The sequence below is a fragment of the Macadamia integrifolia genome, chromosome 7 (genome assembly GCF_013358625.1).
Source record: "Macadamia integrifolia cultivar HAES 741 chromosome 7, SCU_Mint_v3, whole genome shotgun sequence".
Taxonomy (NCBI): Eukaryota; Viridiplantae; Streptophyta; class Magnoliopsida; order Proteales; family Proteaceae; genus Macadamia; species Macadamia integrifolia.
Window position 1 is genome coordinate 11,520,740 of NC_056563.1, and position 19,097 is coordinate 11,539,836.

The 19,097-nt window shown below is 36.3% G+C and overlaps 2 protein-coding genes across 2 annotated transcripts; both read left to right on the plus strand.

Moving 5' to 3' along the window:
• The first annotated feature begins 3,424 nt into the window (after positions 1 to 3,424).
• Positions 3,425 to 6,861, plus strand: LOC122085192 (multicopper oxidase LPR1 homolog 1-like). Its single transcript, XM_042653655.1, has 3 exons — positions 3,425 to 3,746; positions 4,976 to 6,433; positions 6,647 to 6,861. The coding sequence occupies exons 1-3, from the start codon at positions 3,507 to 3,509 to the stop codon at positions 6,698 to 6,700; spliced, it is 1,752 nt and encodes a 583-aa protein (XP_042509589.1). The 5' UTR covers positions 3,425 to 3,506; the 3' UTR covers positions 6,701 to 6,861.
• Positions 6,862 to 13,480: 6,619 nt separating this feature from the next.
• Positions 13,481 to 17,235, plus strand: LOC122083159 (multicopper oxidase LPR1 homolog 1-like). The gene is made up of 3 exons (XM_042650870.1): positions 13,481 to 13,841; positions 15,046 to 16,506; positions 16,969 to 17,235. Exons 1-3 carry the CDS (start codon positions 13,608 to 13,610, stop codon positions 17,020 to 17,022), a joined length of 1,749 nt encoding a protein of 582 aa, XP_042506804.1. The 5' UTR covers positions 13,481 to 13,607; the 3' UTR covers positions 17,023 to 17,235.
• Positions 17,236 to 19,097: the final 1,862 nt, after the last annotated feature.

Sequence of the window (19,097 nt, forward strand, 5' to 3'; positions counted from 1 at the left end):
TTCATAGGCAAAATGGACATGACCTAAGAGTCCATAAATACACTGAAAGAAGAGGCTAGGGTTCATAGACACACCTTTGAAGCCTTTCCACTTCCCTAATCAATCTTGTTTAATCCTTAATAGTTGTTGTGGTTAGGTAAAATAAAAATTAAAAAAAAAAAGGGGGGTGGGGGAAGGAGTCCCAATTTTGTCTTTGAACACATTACATTATTTCGACCTATTCATAATCAGCTTAGACCCCTAGCAGATGATGGCTGGAGAAGAAAGAGAAGGAAATAGTAGAAGGTAGTTATGGAGACTTTCTACTTAATCCAAAAAGTAATTCTTTTCTTTGTTTTCTATGTTGATTACTTGTGCTAAACCTAGCCAAAGTCGATAGTCACATAAATTATAATCATTGCAAGGGAAGGCACCATGTGGTGCAGCTGCTTACCAATAAATATTTTTAAAATTCCATTGTTTAACGAATCCAACTTGACTCCAACTTAAATTTCTTAGGCACCACACTGTTCTTGGTTTGAAATAGAAATTTTCTTTTAAATGGTCAGAAAATTGTATTAAAAGAGAAAAAGATAAAATAGAGTACATGATTAACATCTAGGCATCCGCTAGATGCAAGAACACAGGAAGAAAGAGATTAGTAACTCCCACCTTTGGCTCTTGGTATGAAATAGATTCATGTTGTCTGTGGTTAAATGGGCATGTTAGCCATTGTTCAATTATTTATAGGGTTGGTAGAATGGCCAATTCAATTCATCATCATAAATCTAGTCGTGACCCACCTAATTCAATTGTAGAAAATTATTAATAATTTTTTTTCGCTAAAAGATCATTTGTAATAAAAGTACGAAAGAAAAAAATATATATATATACAAACACTAATGGGAGACACTTCCATTGAATATCATTGAACATTACTCTTGATTTTGAAAAAAGGGTCCAACCCAAAACAAACAATGACATAATATATTGCACTACCACCTCTCACAAAAGAGCTATCTTAATTCACTTCAATGACCACAATATTTGAGCATATACCTCATTCAGAGTTCTGCCTCCTCTAGTGTATAAATGCACAGTTTTTCTTGAACCAATGCTTATCAATTGATAATGAATTAACTTGTTTTCTTTATCTTTGATCTTTGTTGAGGATTTTTTATTTTTTTGCTAAAATTCGTTTATACTAAAAAAAATAATAATAATAAAATAGAATACCAAAAGAATATGAAACAAATTAGATATATAATAATTGCCTCACTAGTCTAATCCCCACCTTCGACAATGCCATCGATAGGGAAAAGACCAGAAAGCACTAAAATCTAAACCAACAGGGCTGAACAAATTGAAATCTTGCTCTACCCTAGGCATTTACTTAAAGATCTTCTTTTGCCAAGAAATAGAGTCGAATGTTGCTTCTAATTTTGTGGCCGAATTTGCAAAGAAGTCAGCAATGAGATTAACTTTGCTATAACAATGAGTTATTTGCCATTCAATTCGATGAAAGTAATCATGGAGGACATGAAGCAGAGAGCTCACATTGTACTATTAATTTTATCAACTTCTATACTGTCTTGTATAAGTATGATAGTGCTAACAGGAACCCAACTCATCTATATATTAATGGAAAATCTTCTTGGATCCAGTGATGGAAACCATGAAAGCAAATAGGACCAAGGTGTGGAAGGTGACCAATCTAATCTAAAGATAAGCATCCTTTGCACAAACACATTTTAGAATTATTTCCAAGTTATAATTCAATATAGATAATATTAAACTGAGAGAATGAACTTATCTGTATGGCAGCATTATTTTGTCTTCACAGAGTAGATGGGATTTCTTCGATCACCAACTTATTGTTTGAAATCATAACTGATACACACGTCCAAGACACATGTGAGATGAGTCATTTTATGGTATACACACTCTAGGGGTGAACGAGCAAATATTTTTAGAGTTACCCACATACCTAGTGTGTAGGTCTATATATATATATATATATATATATTTTGGGGGTGCTAACGACTGGTATCCAAGCCTTTGGCTTGATTAATCCCGCGGGTTCATACTCACCCTACAACCGTATGGATCAAATCATGTCGGGATTGAATGAGAACCATTCAACTTTTCCAGAATATACTTGTCCTTATGTTATGTGATACCTCTCCACGTGTAGATCCCTCTAGATGCTTGTAGAAGATATACTTATCCATACTTATATTTAGATGTACTTTTCTACAATGTATAGACACAATTTCAAAGACCACCTATGACAAAATTTATTTATTTTTAATTCATTTGTTAAATATCATTTAATACAAAAATTCACCCACAAATTTCAAAATAATGGCAAAACAAAATAGTCTTAGTACTAGATGGTAGGATATATTATTGTAGATGTCTTTTGGACTAAAAAAATCAACACTATGCATGATAAGGTGTGATAAGTCATGATATAAAATACGAGTGAAGTGAAATAAAATTACTTAAACCTTTCTTCATTGGTGTAATCAACTAACTTACCACCCATATTCTACCATTTGACCCAATCTTTCTTATGACCTATTCTCCTTTACAATGCCATTAAAATATATACAAATATGACTTGAATTGATAACTTTGTAATCTCTAAAGAGGATCTTCCCCATTCTAAATTAATTGCCTTCATGTTTGAATATTGATTGCTTACCCTGATCCGATATGATAAAGCTTTGTAATGCTTACAACGGAAGTCTAGACGAAGCCCTTATCTGGTGCAGTTATACTTGCAAAATGTTAGAAAATTAGAACATGATTCTTTGCTTACTGAGTCAATGTTAAATCAGAATCAATGGAGTCCGATCCTGTACCCCAATTTCAAGTTTTTTAAAACTTGATTAAAGAAAAGGTTCCTCAGGTTAGTTAACGTCTACCTATCAAAAAAACAAAAAAAAGGTTACGTTGTTGAGAACTCAAGTGGCTGACCGGCGAAAATCAGGTTCCTCTCCCTTGCGGAAAACCACCTCACCCCACTTCATCTCACACCATCCATGGATGTGGGGCCCATCCCATCCCATCTCAAACCATCCCTATGGGGACCCCACACCCACGGACAGTGTGAGATGAGGTGGGGTGGCTACCATCAAGTTCGGGCTGCTGATGGCATCTCTCCTCCTTACCTTGCTCTAATACTAATGTCTACCCTAGTTCACCCTCCCTACCTTAGCTTAATTATTCTAAATACTACTCACATTGTTGCCGTCAGCCAAAGAAAGTTGATTGGCACATACGATTATACAATTACAAGTCAAAATCATGGTTACTATGCTCCAGAAAAACCCTAGGAGAAAACGTGGTAGGGAAGATGGCCATAAAGCATTCTTAACTTGTTATATATATTGGGTGTCTATGTTGCCTAATTCATCTTCAATCTTGTGCTTGTCACACGCATTGCCTCCTCTCCTACTACCACTACCTTCTCTAACAGAAGTGCCTCGGATAGTGCTTACTGAGAAATCAATACTGCAAGAATGGAGGCTATCAGATTGTTACTACCAATCCTTATATTGTTAAGTATAAGGGTTTGTAGTGGAACGACATCAAAGGCTGCGCCACCTCCGGTAACCGATGCAACCCTTCAGCAAGTGGCTGCTTCTCTGAAAATGTATGTTGATGAGCTCCCACATATTCCGAAGCTCTTTGGTTATTCAATTCGACGAGGGAAAGCAGCACCCGGAAATCTCACCATAGGCATGTTCAAGAAGAAATGGGTACATAAATTCTCTCTCCTAATTTTACTATTATTAATGAATTAATGATTTAAAATTTAATAACCATGAACAGTAAGATCTCATGAAAAATCGTACGATGAGGAGAAGATGGTTAAAAACTTCTAGCATTATTTAGTATATTTGAACTTTGGAAATTTGGACCCATCACATCGACCACCTACCCACCAATTTCCTCTGTTTCAAGTTAGTTACGTAGGTTCTTTCATAAATTAATAATATGTTATATTTCATGGAAAAAATACACAAGCCTAAGGTAGCCAACCTAGACTGATTAGGATTAACGGTGCAGACCTGCTAACCAAGGGACAGGACCCTTAGCAGAGGAGGCAGGCACCATTAATCCGAATGCTTTCAAGTTCTAGCTCACTAGGAGATCTTGAATTCGAATCTCTTGATTGTTATCTTTCCCCTACCCCCTTTTTATAACGTACCCATATAAACAAAAGGTTGCTTGCATATTTACTTTAGCTTTTGTAACATGTAGAAGCCAATGGGTAGACATAGTGAGATTATTTTTTTTTGAAATCTTTTATTGTCGATTATTATTATTATTATTTTTGAAATATTTTAGTATCATAAGTAAGAAGCACTGCTCCTTGATTCTAAAGATTGTGGCGCCCTTTAAGTGGTAAATGTTTTAGACAACTAATCATATTAGGCTGCCTTAAATTGGATTATCCGAATGCTTTCAAGCAAAAGCAGCCTCTAAACTAATCTTATTGGATTAACATAAATTAGATTATAAGAATTCTCTCAAGCAAAATCAGCTTCTAAATTAATCTTACTGAATTGCCATAAATTGGATTATAAGAATGCTCTCAAGCAAAAGCAGCCTCTAAACTAATCTTATTGGATTGCTGTGAATTGTATTCTAAGAATCATGCCAAACAGAAACAGCTTCTTGCCCATAAGGCACGACAAGTGATCCAGCTTTATTTCAAATCAAGCAATTTTTTAGAGCCTAGATCAGCTCCCCACATGGGAAGAAGAGCTATCCTCGTGACATGGGATTCTTCTACCCAAGGAGTATCCAGACTACGAGTTAGGAAAATTAATACATCATTGGCTTATGGTATGATACTCTATGAATGTTGGGATCTCATGTAAAAAGTTAAAACGTGTAATTTTTTAAAAAATTGTAAATAGTTAACCTATTGCATTCTTCAATGATCTATCATTTACTAGTACATTTTTCCATGTTCATGCAGAAATTCCACCGTGACTTACCTGCAACGACAGTTTTCGCATATGGTATATCGTCGAAGGTGGCCACTGTTCCTGGACCACTGATTGAGGCCTTGAAAGGGGTACATATATCAGTGACATGGGAAAATCACCTTCCTCAACACCATTTCCTCTCATGGGATCCCACCGTTACAAATGCCATCCCTAAACATGGTGGGGTACCAACAGTTGCCCATCTCCACGGTGGCCTCCACCCACCACAAGACGACGGCAACCCATTGGCTTGGTTCACCGCTGGTTTTCAAGAAACCGGATCCGCCTGGACCCAATCAACCTACACTTACCCAAACGTCCAACATGCCGGTAACCTATGGTACCATGATCATGCACTTGGTTTAACACGTGTCAATCTCCTAGCAGGTCTGATTGGCCCATATGTCATCCGTGATCCTAAGCTAGAAAAACCTTTGAAACTCCCATCTGGACCAGAATTTGATCGTCACCTTATGGTGATAGACCGAAGCTTTTTAAAAAATGGTTCCATTTACATTAACTCAACTGGTGATAACCCTTCCATTCACCCACAATGGCAACCAGAATACTTTGGTGATGCCATTATAGTTAATGGTAAGGCTTGGCCATATCTTAAGGTCCAAAGAAGGAAGTATCGTTTTAGAATCATCAATGCCTGCAATGCAAGATTCTTTAACTTCTCATTATCCAATGGCCTCCCATTCACCCAAGTAGGATCTGATGCTTCCTACCTCAACTCCCCAGTCCACACAAAGAGTATCCTCTTAGCCCCATCTGAGTCTGCTGATGTAGTAATTGACTTCTCATATTCTAAAACTAATAAGTCTATCTTAACCAATAGTGCACCTTACCCCTACCCAACAGGAGATCCGGTGGACAATCTCACCGGAAATGTCATGAAGTTCATAATTGCACCGGGCAATAGGGCACCAGATAACTCTAAGATTCCGGCGAGCCTCGTTAATTATCCGGTAGCGACGAAAGAAGGTGCGGTGAAGAAGAGGTATATTGTGTTGTATGAGTATGATAGTGCTACCGGGGACCCAACCCATTTATATATTAATGGGAAGAGCTTCAAAGATCCGGCGACGGAGACTCCGAAAGTCGGTACAACAGAGGTGTGGAAGGTGATCAACCTTACCCCAGATAATCACCCATTGCACATTCACTTGGCAACCTTTCAGGCAATCAAGGTTCAAGAGATTGTAAATCTCACTACGTTCACTGACTGCATGACAAGAAAGAATGATGCAATTGCATGCAATGTGACAGATTATGCAACTGGGCAAGTCCTAAGTATACCAGATTATGAGAAGACATGGAAGAATGTAGTAAAGATAGTGCCTGGATATCAAACTACTGCGATAGTCAAATTTAATATGGTGGAGACGAATGCAACGTATCCATTTAATGCTACAGGTGCACCTGGATATGTATACCATTGTCATGTAAGCTTTTCTAATCATTATTTTGGTAACTAATCATCTCTGGCGCAGATCAGGTCCTCGTATGAGGATCATTTTCATACGGGATTGATTCATAAAGAAAAAACCCTGTAATGGATTCCATCTGTGTGAATCAGACCGTGCGAAAATGATTCTGAGAACCTGATCCACAGTCATCACCTCTTTACTGAACTCTTTTGTTTCACACATATGCAGATTTTAGACCATGAAGATAACCAGATGATACGACCATTGAAGATGGTTTCTTGAAGAGGATCCCGAAGCTCCATCTAATACTAGTAACTAGCCAAACTTTAGCTACCAGTATACGAAGAACATCACCCACTCCTCCTCAATACTGTAGTCTATATTAAATTTTATACTTTTTTTTTTTAATAGGTATTAAATGTATGACATTTTGTTTGTTTACATTCTCCTTTTTTAATGCCTAAATTTCCCTTTTTCTTTATAGTTGTTAAATATATACAATTTTTTATTTATTTATTTATTTATGATCTCTCTCTCTCTTGGAAATGCTCTCCCGCTAGTTGACCCATGGCCCCTAATAGGATTGGACCAGCAAGGATCAGGTGACAAACGAACCCTGGAGGCTAGCTTATCAGCTATTGAGGTAAGCATCTAGAGGGGTCAATTCTAGGCCTGATCAAGCCCGACACATTTATAAATAGACAGTTAATGATGCATGGTGTAAGTTCGACTGATTCAACACATTTATAAGCTCAACTTGGCCCAACTTACTAGCACGATCATTTATATAGTATATTTTGATATATATTTTTTTAGGATAAGGTTTATATTGATATATTGAATTTAATTAATTGTAAAGTGTTTTTTAAACTACAAATATATTAAATTCTGTAAAATCAAAGACAATTAATGTCCATTTAAGGCCCATTTAAGGTTCGATTAAGGCCCAATTACTACTTGATCAACCCGATTAGTAGAAACCCAGCTAAAACTCGGAACCTGAACGAACCTGACTTAACCCTACTAATTTCTTAAATAGACAATTCATAGTGCAAGCCAAGAACAAATATATACAGACTAAAAAGGCTAAGATAGAGCTCTTGACACAATTAATAAACAGCAGAACAAGTCCCAAGCCCAAAAAACTCGACTGTTGAAATGAAACCAGCCAACCAAATGCACACCAACCTGTCCAAATTTTTAGATCGCATATGCATTCCATCTCCAATGTCCCTTGCAATTACTGTTATAAGCCCTTTGCGTGCATTTCTTGATAGCCTCTTATCAATTCTCCAAATAAAACATGTGCCCTAATAAGAGATACATTTAGGCATGTTCACTGCATCAGTTATTTGTGAAACAGAGAATGTGTTCTGGGCAGGGCTCCTCTACTGCATAATAGAGGTGGCGACTCAGATCTAACGCCCTCGAGCATCTTAAGGTAAGTTCCCATGTATTGGATTTTATGTTGAGACGTTCTAAGTCGTTAAATCTAAGCTGCTGCCTCAATTGCACAGTAGAAGAGCCGAGACCTTTCCTCGATCACACTTCTTTCAAAACACTGACGTTCTAAATTTAGGACATAGACCATTAAGGGAGAATAACGGAGAGAGAATAATGAGACATAGAGAAAACAATAAGGGACGGAAATCCGGCTTCAAAAGAAAGTTGGAAGAGTTTCAAAAAATAGAGAATGATGGAGAGAAAGAATCATAAGGGAGAATAATTGGTGTAGCATGCACATTCTTTCTTACACTGACAAAATGAGAAACCCTCTCCCATAAGTGTGTCAATTGGTAACATTTTGGGAATTTAATACGATTTCCATTCAGTGTAGGAGACAAAAAGGAGAAACTAAACTGTATTGTACTAGGAACTCAAATTCAATTTCAATACTATCAAATCAGTTCAGTTTTCAGCACAATTTTTATTCACTTTTATTTTTTGCTAAAGATCAGCAAGTGTATATTAATAAATAAATTAAAAAAAAATGTGAGAATATAAAAGAACTCTTCAAGTTCTTACTCCACCTTCGGCATGGATATCAACAGAGTAAAAGATCAAAGCAAAAGAAGAAAATTACAAAAACCAGAACCTTGGTCTTTGGAGACAGTCCCAATCTAGATCAGAGACTATAAAGTTAGGACCATGCACCATCCTAGATTGATGAAGTATAAGTAGCAGAGGCATGTTTCGCTAACTTGTCTGCATTTATTAGGTTTTATGAATGGTTCCTTATTCGGTATCAATACAGTGTCAATATGTATGTCATATATTATATATGTGATATATATATAACATGGGTGAAATAATGTTACCGGCATGCCTTCCCCACTCCTTTGGGGAAGTGGGAGTGGGCCGTGAAAAGATACCCCTGTCCCGGCCCTCACTTCCTCATATGTCTAGGTGTGGGGAACACAAGCAGGTAGTCTTCCCATATAATACACTAAGGTACATAAATTATAATTATACATGTATACACCTGGTTCGGTTTGGGAATAGGTAATTTTGGCACGGTTTAGTTCACACCGAATGATTTTGCCTCAGTAAGATTCAGTTTTTTAATTTTTTAAATGTTGGATTTCAATTTTCAAATTGACATTCCTTGAGTGGTAAAAACATTTGTAACCTTATTTATTTATTTATTTCTTGCTCCTTTCATATAACATTTCACATATGCATCTAAAAAAAATTTGCAAAACAAGACAAAAATAGTTCTTAAAAACAATATAATAGTAATTTATTTACAAATAATTTTGAAAATCATCTTTCACTCTTGACTTAAGAAAACTTTTAGGAACAAGACAAAGAACCATCCAAAAAAGTTTACGTTTTTCAAATATACCTATAAAAATGTCATTCAAACCAATCTCGATGATACAATGAGATAGTTATAGATTATGATTAGGCACTGACCTTTCACGTATGAATATGGAAATAAGATACGTTCTTTCGTCCTCTCTCAAGTTACCTCATTTGGTTGACATCTCACATCTACATAGTTATGAGTTGACTATGCCAAGTCTGCAGTTAGATTTGAAATTGTGGATCCAATAATAAATTGGCCAGCTTGGGGGTCTATTGATTGGAAATGGATGCTATGCATCGTCCTCGATTTTGATTTACATAGATGATGATAGTGTAGTTAGAGGTGTCTTGGTTCCTTTTCCTACTGATGGCAATGCCGAAGGTGGGATAGAGGGTCTAAGGCCTTCCTTCTTTTATTTGTAGCTCTGTTTGCCTTCTCGGTGGCAGATGTTGTGTTTGTACATTTTTTCGTTTTTTTATTTTTAATTTAATATACATGATCTTCTAGCAAGGAAAAAAAAAAAAGTTGACTATGCCTAGTTAAATTCTACTATACTCTTAAACAATGGATACTAAACATACGAATCACATAAGAACAAAAAAGGGCTCCGTCAAAATGAACACAGAATAATGCATCCAAAAATAGCAAGTCTTTCCCCTATATCATCTTCTTTATTTATGACTGAGTTCAAATATCTTCTATCTAATAAAAATTAAATAGTCTCCTAGCTGTTCGCATTAGTTCTTATGTGAAAGGGAAAAACACTACGTGGTAACATTTAGTTCTTTGCTTTCTCTTCTTTTTTTCTATACTGTACTTAAACCGAATTCAAATTAAGAGCCATTGAGGCATTACTCAGTTGGGTTTATAACAACCAATGTTAAGAGAATTTGGGAGAGTGAGTTACCATGTCAGTTGTCTGTAATTTGTATTAATCACTATCATGATCTTCAAAATTTGGAAACATCTAGCGTTACAAAATAAAGTTCAACCTCCAGCTACCATTACAGCTGTCGTATCTTATTCAATTCAAATTCAAAAGTTGAAAGACAATTCAAAATTTGAAGATAAGATAGTGATTAATAATATTCACCTAAGAATTTGTAGCCCTCTTCGTTTTTGGTGGAAAAAAACACTATATTTAATCTCTCTCGTCGATAGGCCCTCTCAATTGCTCAATTGGATTGCGAAGTCACTTTGGATGTACTGGTATTGGTAGATTGTGCTTCAGGTTAAAAAAAAAAAAATATATATATATATATATGAAAAATGTTGTGGCTTTTCCTTCGTATAGTTATGGGTTAGGTCCTTTCCTTACACTAACGTAAGTGATGGATATTACATGTCGATGTACAATGTCTTGTATTCCGTCACAGTTTAATCCAGGGAATATCTATGCAGGCGCCTCAACAGGAAAGACGGCGACCCTACTAACCGGTTAACGGGCCATGGGGGTTGTAAGGGGGGCAGGAGGCTCGGCCCCAACTCGAATTTTTTATTAGAGTGCAGTTATATACTTTTCGGATTAAGGTTTTTCGTTATATATATGTAGCAAGGGTTTCTTTTTCTGTAATGTAAGAAATACTAAGAAGTATGAAGACGAGCGCTGTAACCCTATTCTACATTGATAGTGAAGCAGGATCTCATGTCATCGAGGATGTAGGCAATCTTGCTGAATTTTGTAAACCTGTGTGCATTAGTTGTTATTTTTTTTCGATTGTCTTCTGCATCATTTTAGGGTTGCATTTTTACAATTGCAATGCCATAAGATGGTACAAGGAATCACTACTCTTTCCTAACTCGAATCAAGGATGTAAGAGGAGAGGACGTGATTTCTGGACCACTGAACAATACTATGAACCTCACTGGGCGATTGAGGGGAACATTATCCTACTTTTAAATAATTTTGAATTTTCTTTTTTATACAGAATTAAAAATGAAAATTAAATAAAGAGTCAAACTTGTTTACAAGTCAACTTAAAGAATTTTTAAGAATAAGAGAAGAAGTTTACCCATAAAAACTTTAAAAAAAAAAAAATCATTAGATTTTTAGAATTTGACAAAAAGCAATCAAAGAATTTACATGTCTTCCAAATATACCTATAAAAGAAGTCATTATCTGAAAGTGAGACTCTCTATATTTAGATAATAGTTATAATTAAACTGGATGTTATGATTAGGTAACAGAGCTTTCACGTATAAATATGTAAATAAGATACGTTGCTTTATATTCTCTCAAGTGTTTTTTTCTTTTTTTAAATGATATTCTCTCAAGTTACGTCATGGAAGTAAGATTTGGATTAATGGCTTTATCCCTTATGAACACCAAATGGTATAATATTTATTTATTTAATTAAGTTCTAGATATTCAAAGACTTTGTCAAAGTGTATACAGAATGTGAGTCTCTAAGGCAAATGACATCCTCAATGACGTTTTGAGCTGTTCGTGGCGTGCAACTTCAAAAGGTTGAACAAGAAACCTAAATGGCTAAGAAACAGCTGGCTTTCTTTTTGAAACAAGATCACAAGAATCAATGGTTATGAAAGCAGATCCAGTCAAAGAACTAGTAGATTATAAATCAAGAGTTTGATTCTACTAGAAATTGGAAGTGAAAGAGGAAAAGGAAAATCTATTTTACCAAGTATTATTTCTTAATTTTAGGTCCAAAATACTTAGGGTAGTATATTCTATCTTTTGAACAAAATTTAGCCATTGCTTGAGTTGCAGTCAAGTCACAATAACTCCTACAGCAGCCCAATAAATAGACTCTAAAAGGGTATTTTGGAAAATATTGTAATCTCTAAGAGGGTATTTGTGAACTTTAAGGAGAAGTGAATTATTTCATTTCTTTGGTTACCAATAGGGGTTGCAACCCGGGTAGCAGCCAAATATCTTTTTACAATTTTTTTGTCCTCATTAATTATGTTGGTATTTTTCTGTTTTTAAATCTCATTAAATCTACTATTTAGTTAATCACTATAAATTTAGAAAGTGAGATGTGCCAATATAAATGTGTAGGGTATAAAGGTAGAAATGAAACCTAAAAAGATGTAGAAAAGAATGTAAATCACAAACAAACAAATCACATAATGCAAAGATTTATGTGGCTCGGAAAAAAATTTCTATGTTCACAATGAGATGAGACTTGTTTTAATATCAATGGAAAATAGGATTACAACTACTCTTTTTTACATCTCTCTCAGATACCAAAAAATTCTCATTGTAATTCATATCCAAACATATATAGGTATAATTTGACCGAAATACCGATAAACTCATATGACAAAATACAAGACATCATAGTACTCCCAACAATAAATCCCTCTTCCAAATATTATTTGGCCACTGTAGTGGGCAGTGAGATTAACCCATGATGTCTTTACCCAAAAAAAAAAATTTTAAAACTTAACCCACGATGTGTTTGTCAATGCACCAACTAATAGCTGAATAGCTAGGCTTTATGATACAATATTAAAGATGTACGCGTGGACTGAACTTCAAAGTAAGAGGACAACATGCATTTTTAGGTTTCAAAGTGCAGAACAGCAGACGTAGGACTCCTTTTTTTCTTCCGTATTTTACCTAACCCACACAACTTTGGGAATAAACAAGATTTAATTAGGGAAGTGGAAAATCATCAAAGGCCATTAATTGCTTTGATTCACATTAATCCCTAATAAGTGAATTTAAGAGAGTCCATGCATTCAAATTGATCCTAATCAAACGTGTGTTTACGAACAGGGTATTAATGGACTCTTAGTCATGTCACTTTTGTCCTAAGAAACTCAACCACTCTTCTTTTTCCACACTCACCAACCCTAGCACCCACATAGAGAGAAGAAAGTGAAGGCAAAGGTAGAATTTAGTTTGAGGACCTTCCACTTACTTAAAATAATCCTTTCCATTGTTTCCTGTACTAGTGATTCGTTGAGCTGGCCCTAGCCGTGCACAATTATATTAATTAAATATTTCTAATGATCATAAGGGAAGGGACCATCTGGTGCAGTTTTCATACTGATAATTTTTTAAAAAATTTCCAATTTGTTCAATGAATTCAACTAAACGCGTGAGTCATTCCTCCATTATTTATAGGGTGAGTAGGATGGCCAATTCATCATCATCCTTGTGCTCACCACACGCCTCAAGCTTGTCTCATCCATTCTTTCTCCAGATAGGTTTCATTCTCAAGGGTCAGTTTTGATTATCTTAATTCTACGTACTCCTACTACTACCACCATTCCTCTCTCTAGGTTTTTCCTCAAGGGTGCAACTCCAAACCCATAGCTACTGAGACTATATTGCACCACCACCTTCTCTCAATGACTTCCATTCCATAAACTGACTTATTTTTCTTTAGTTGTTGCTTACAGGAAAGAAAAATGGGGGATATCAGATTGTTACCAATCTTTATGCTGTTAATCATGACGATTTGTGGCGGAGCAGCCACCCCAGCGCCACCTCCGGTGACTGATGCAACCCTTCAGCAAGTCGCTGCTTCTCTGAAAATGTATGTTGATGAGCTCCCACGAATTCCTAAGCTTTATGGTTATTCAATGCAGAATGGCTTATCAGCTCCTGGATATCTCACCATAGGCATGTTCCAGAAGAAATGGGTATATAAATTCTTCGACCTCCAATCTCAATTCCACTATATATTTTTTTTTTTTGGCTTAAGATCAATCAATATAATTAAATTAAAATAAAATAATAAGAGTACATGGAGAGCTCCAATCGGAGTCCTATAAAAACTATAGAACTGAGGTATTCCTCCCCACCTTCGGCATTGCCATTAGCAAAGAAAACCACCCCCAAAGTAGACAATCGACCAAATACTTAAGAAAACCTATAATGTTTCTTTAAAGACTAGAATTTTGATAGCAAAGATTTCAAACGAAATAATTTTATTTGATCATTAATTTTTTATGCCTATTTATTTTGAAAAACTATTTCTTATCATGAGATATGCAGAAACCCTAAACCAGCTTTCCAAAGGAAGTTTGTATCTGGTGGTGAAAATTGGTTCAAAAAGTCTATCTATTGTATGTTAAAAGGGGAATTTACTATCACTCCCCTACACTTGGACTCTATTTACTAAAACTCCCCTACCTTTTACCTTTTTACTGATACTCCCCTGCTTTTTTATTTTTACATCTCTTTCCCCTGCTCTTTTTAAATACCCAGATTATCCTTCTTTTTCACTTGTAACCTATTACACTTTTTTCAAATTAATTGGTTCAAAACCACTAACAAGTTTTGTCTTATCCAATCATCAAGGATATTGTAAATTCAAAAAATAATAATTTTGCATCCAATCTATATATATATATATATATATTGGTATCATATTTTCCAATCGGGTACCACATGTTTTTTACTTTTTTTTAATCCTTAGATTGATTGAGACTGATATCAATCTAATATCGATAAAAAAAAAAATAGATTGTTAAATTTGTGACGATTGATGAGATAAAATAATAATCATAATAATAAATAAATACTATATTTAATGATACATCAGCTATGTCAATATTCTTGATGATTGGATGAGACAAAACTTGTAACTGGTTTGATTCAAACCATGTTTTAAATCAATCAATTTGAAAAAAATGTAATAGATTACGAGTGAAAAAGAAGGGTGATCTAAATATTTCAAAAGAGTATGGGAGAAAGAGAATTAAGAATTAAAAAGCAAGGGAGTATCAGTAAAAAAGTAAAAAGTAGAGAAATTCTAGTAAATATAGGCCAATTGTAGGAGAGTGATAGTAAACCCTTTAATGATTAATCACTTATTAATAGTATTTTTTCATATTCATGCAGAAATTCCACCGTGATTTACCTCAAACCAGAGTCTTCGCATATGGTACATCGACAGAGGAGGCCACCATACCTGGACCAGTAATCGAGGCCATGAAAAATGTATCAACATCAGTGACATGGGAGAATCACCTTCCTCAAAACCACATCTTCTCATGGGACCCAACCATCACCACTGCTATCCCTAAGCATGGTGGAGTTCCAACAGTTGTCCATCTCCATGGTGGCATCCACCCACCACAAGATGATGGCAACCCACTTGCCTGGTTCACCTCCAATTTCAAAGACACCGGATCTTCCTGGACCCAAGCAACCTACACATACCCAAACGTCCAAGCCGCTGGTGACCTATGGTACCATGATCATGCACTTGGGTTAACACGTGTCAACCTTTTAGCAGGTCTGATTGGCCCTTATGTCATCCGTGATCCAAAAGTAGAAAACCCTTTGAACCTCCCATCTGGTTCAGAGTTTGATCAGCATCTAATGATCATTGACAGAAGCTTCTTCAAGAATGGTTCCATTTACATTAACTCAACTGGTGATAACCCTTCCATTCACCCACAGTGGCAACCAGAATACTTTGGTGATGCCATTATAGTTAATGGTAAAGCTTGGCCATATCTTAAGGTCCAAAGAAGGAAGTATCGTTTTAGGATCATAAATGCCTCCAATGCACGATATTTTAACTTCTCATTATCCAATGGTCTCCCATTCAACCAAATAGGATCTGATGCTTCCTACCTCAACTCCCCAGTCCAGACTCAGTGTATACTCTTAGCCCCAGCTGAGATAGCCGATGTAGTGATAGACTTCTCATCTTCTAAAACCAATCAGACTATCTTAACCAATAGTGCACCTTACCCATACCCATCAGGAAGCCCAGCAAACCAGTTGAATGGAAATGTCATGAAGTTTGTCATTGCCTCCGGTAATCCAACCTCTCCCGATAACTCTAAGATTCCGGCGAGGCTCGTGAATTATACGGCGGCGACGACAGAAGGTGCGGTGGAGACGAGGTATATTGTGTTGTATGAGTATGATAGTGCTACTGGGAACCCAACCCATCTCTATATCAATGGGAAGAGCTTCTCTGATCCGGTGACAGAGACCCCAAAAGTTGGTACAACGGAGGTGTGGGAGGTGATCAACCTTACTCCAGATAATCACCCATTGCATATACACTTGGCCACCTTTCAGGCAATCAAGGTTCAAGAGATTGTAAATCTCACTACGTTCACCGACTGCATGACAGCAAAGAATGATGCAATTGCATGCAATGTGACAGATTATGCAACTGGGCAAGTTCTAACCATACCAGATTATGAGAAGACATGGAAGAATGTAGTCAAGATAGTGCCTGGATATCAAACTACTGTGGTAGTCAAATTTAATTTGGTGGGGACGAGTACAACATATCCATTCAATGCGACTGCTGCACCTGGTTATGTCTACCATTGTCATGTAAGCCTTTCTAATCACCCTCTTAGGATTTTTTTTTTTTTTTTTTTTTTTTTTTTTTTTCTTTTTTTGTGAAAAAATAAATATAGGGCAAGTGTCGATAGAGACTCCTACGCCTAGACACAGGACGTGCACCGTAGTCATTGTGTCTTTATTTGTCTATGGCGTAGGGGTCGCTCTCGGACATAAAACTTTGTCCCATAAATATATTAATCTCTAAAGAAAGGGGAAAATACAGGACAAAGATGCCACAAGGGGCTTTAGGCCTCGGACAAAAAATACAATAAAAATAAAACATCAACCCTAGGTCGGCCAGACAAAGAAAACTGGATCATCCCAAAAGGAGCAACAACAAGCTCATTTTGAGATCTCATCCTCTTGGCAAACCAAGTACAATTATGTAATCTCCTTACTTCTGAACAAACCAAATATCTGACTGAATTCTTTTATTTCTCACTTGTGCAGATTTTGGACCATGAAGATAATGAGATGATACGACCATTGAAGATGACTCTTTGAAAAGAAGAAAGGAAGCCAAACTTAAGTTACTAATAAGCTATAGAACCTTCTCTTCCTCTAAACTCATGTAGTCTGTAGTTCTCTAAAATTTTGGATTCATTGTTATGGTAGAAATCTTCAAATATTGTAATACAGTCAACAAAACTACATCAAATAATGTTTTCATAGATGTTTCTGTTATATTATTGATAAATAAAGGATATAATTTTAGATCATTTATCGAGAGTGCAAGTTATCATGCGAGATCCTCGTGCACCAGGTACACCTTTTTTTTTCTAAGTATAATTTATTAATTTAGGCGCATGGCAATAGCTTGGATTTCAAATCATTTTCTTCAAATTCTTTCCCTACACTCAAGTTGTTAAATTTCAGGCCAAGAGGATTTCACCACGTGCCAGAACTAAGATTTAAAAAAATGGTATATAAGTCAATATTTGAAAATAGTGGGAAAGATATTTTCAAAGAAAGATGAGTCAAATATAGTTTCATAGAAAATCAGCCTCACAAACGGTTTTGCAACACATTGTCATATGGCCAAACATTCCATGTCTATTTCATCATCCATCCATGGCTCCATAGTATATCTGTAACTGGGTCAGGCACTCAGCCTGCTCTGACTAGGGCCGGGCTTGTGGTCTAATTTGGAGAATATGGACCTCAATCCAAATTTGCTTGGCTGTAGTCACGTATTAGATGGAATGCCTCAGATGGTGTAGCGCTGTCGTGCCTTAAATCTACGCTTATCATGGGGTCTTGAGTTTGAGTCTTTTGACCGTTATCTCCCTCCTCCCCCTTTCTATAGAGTAGGAACTGATCCAAACGAAATTCCGATGCCCAAGGGAGGGTGGTTTCGACCCCAAAAAATGGGTGTAGGAATTTCTAATGGAACTCTCCCATCGCATGGGCATATGACCAGTGGTCATGAAGGGGTTCTTCCAAATGAAGGAAAAACTTTCACCTTTATTTAGAGGCAATTGTCCTATATTAAGGGCCCGTTTGATAACGTTTCCAGAAACACATTTCTACCGTTTCTATGTCAAGAAATGACAGAAACAGAACAAAAAGCGTTTGATAAACCTATTCCCTTTTTGTCGTTTTTTGAAACATAAATAAGAATTTATATTGATTTATGGTCTAAGAAATAGAAATGACGCCGTTTCTTGAAATAGAAATGAGGGTCATTTTAACCCCAAAACCCGACATTTTCCTTCGACAGTCAACAGTGCCCCATTCCCTCTGTTGTGAATACAACCTCCCCCATCGTACCACTCCACAAAGCTGCACCTCCCAGAGCAGCGATTCCACTGATTTTCACCCTCGTGAAGACGACTGGAGCACCCGTGAACCTTCATCATGTCTCCTCATCTGCCAAGATTCATCGCAGGGTGCAAATCGTACCACAAGTGAGTTGTAAAGGAAGAAAACGGAACTATACAAGAAAGGTGAGGTCAATCGAGCTTCCATCAAAAAATTTGGTGCACTAAGGAAAAGTTCAAGAACCCTAACATCACTTCAAGTTAAGCCAGCGATCTCTTCTCTATTCGGTAGGCAAAATCTTCTTTCGATTTTGACAGAAACCCTAGATTCTTGTTGCAGGTTTATGATTTCGGTTAGTGAAGGTTCTGAGTCTGCATTTTTCTATTCTAATTTTGTAGAAAGCTGTGGATATCTGTTAGGGTTTTTTTGAGCCATTTTCGCTGTTGTCTTTCGACTTCTACAGATCGGAGTGAATCAAAGCCTTATCTTGAAGATTAATAAGGGGAACACCTACAAGTAAGTGATTTTAACCATTATTGATTACCCTCACCTATGTTACTACTTCTCTGTTTGTTTTATTTGGAATGATTTTTCTTTCTTTGCACAAGTACTTCTTTGCTACTGTGGATTTCCATGCGCATGAAGTTTATGAGTCTGGTTTCATTTTGTTTAATTATTTTTGTTTTGTATTGTGCATTAGAAATCAGTTGGCCAGATCAAGCAGCAATCTTACCTCAGCCAGCTTTTTGGCAAGTCTTCTCCGGGAAGGGAAAAAAAGTTCTACAAGAAACAAAGGTTTATCAAACACCCAAAATTCC

Coding starts and splice junctions, on each gene's coding strand:
- LOC122085192 (XM_042653655.1), top strand. CDS start 3,507: ATGGAGGCTATCAGATTGTTACTACCAATCCTTATATTGTTAAGTATA. Junction 3,747..4,975: donor GCATGTTCAAGAAGAAATGG/GTACATAAATTC, acceptor ATGTTCATGCAG/AAATTCCACCGTGACTTACC. Junction 6,434..6,646: donor GATATGTATACCATTGTCAT/GTAAGCTTTTCT, acceptor ACACATATGCAG/ATTTTAGACCATGAAGATAA.
- LOC122083159 (XM_042650870.1), top strand. CDS start 13,608: ATGGGGGATATCAGATTGTTACCAATCTTTATGCTGTTAATCATGACG. Junction 13,842..15,045: donor GCATGTTCCAGAAGAAATGG/GTATATAAATTC, acceptor ATATTCATGCAG/AAATTCCACCGTGATTTACC. Junction 16,507..16,968: donor GTTATGTCTACCATTGTCAT/GTAAGCCTTTCT, acceptor TCACTTGTGCAG/ATTTTGGACCATGAAGATAA.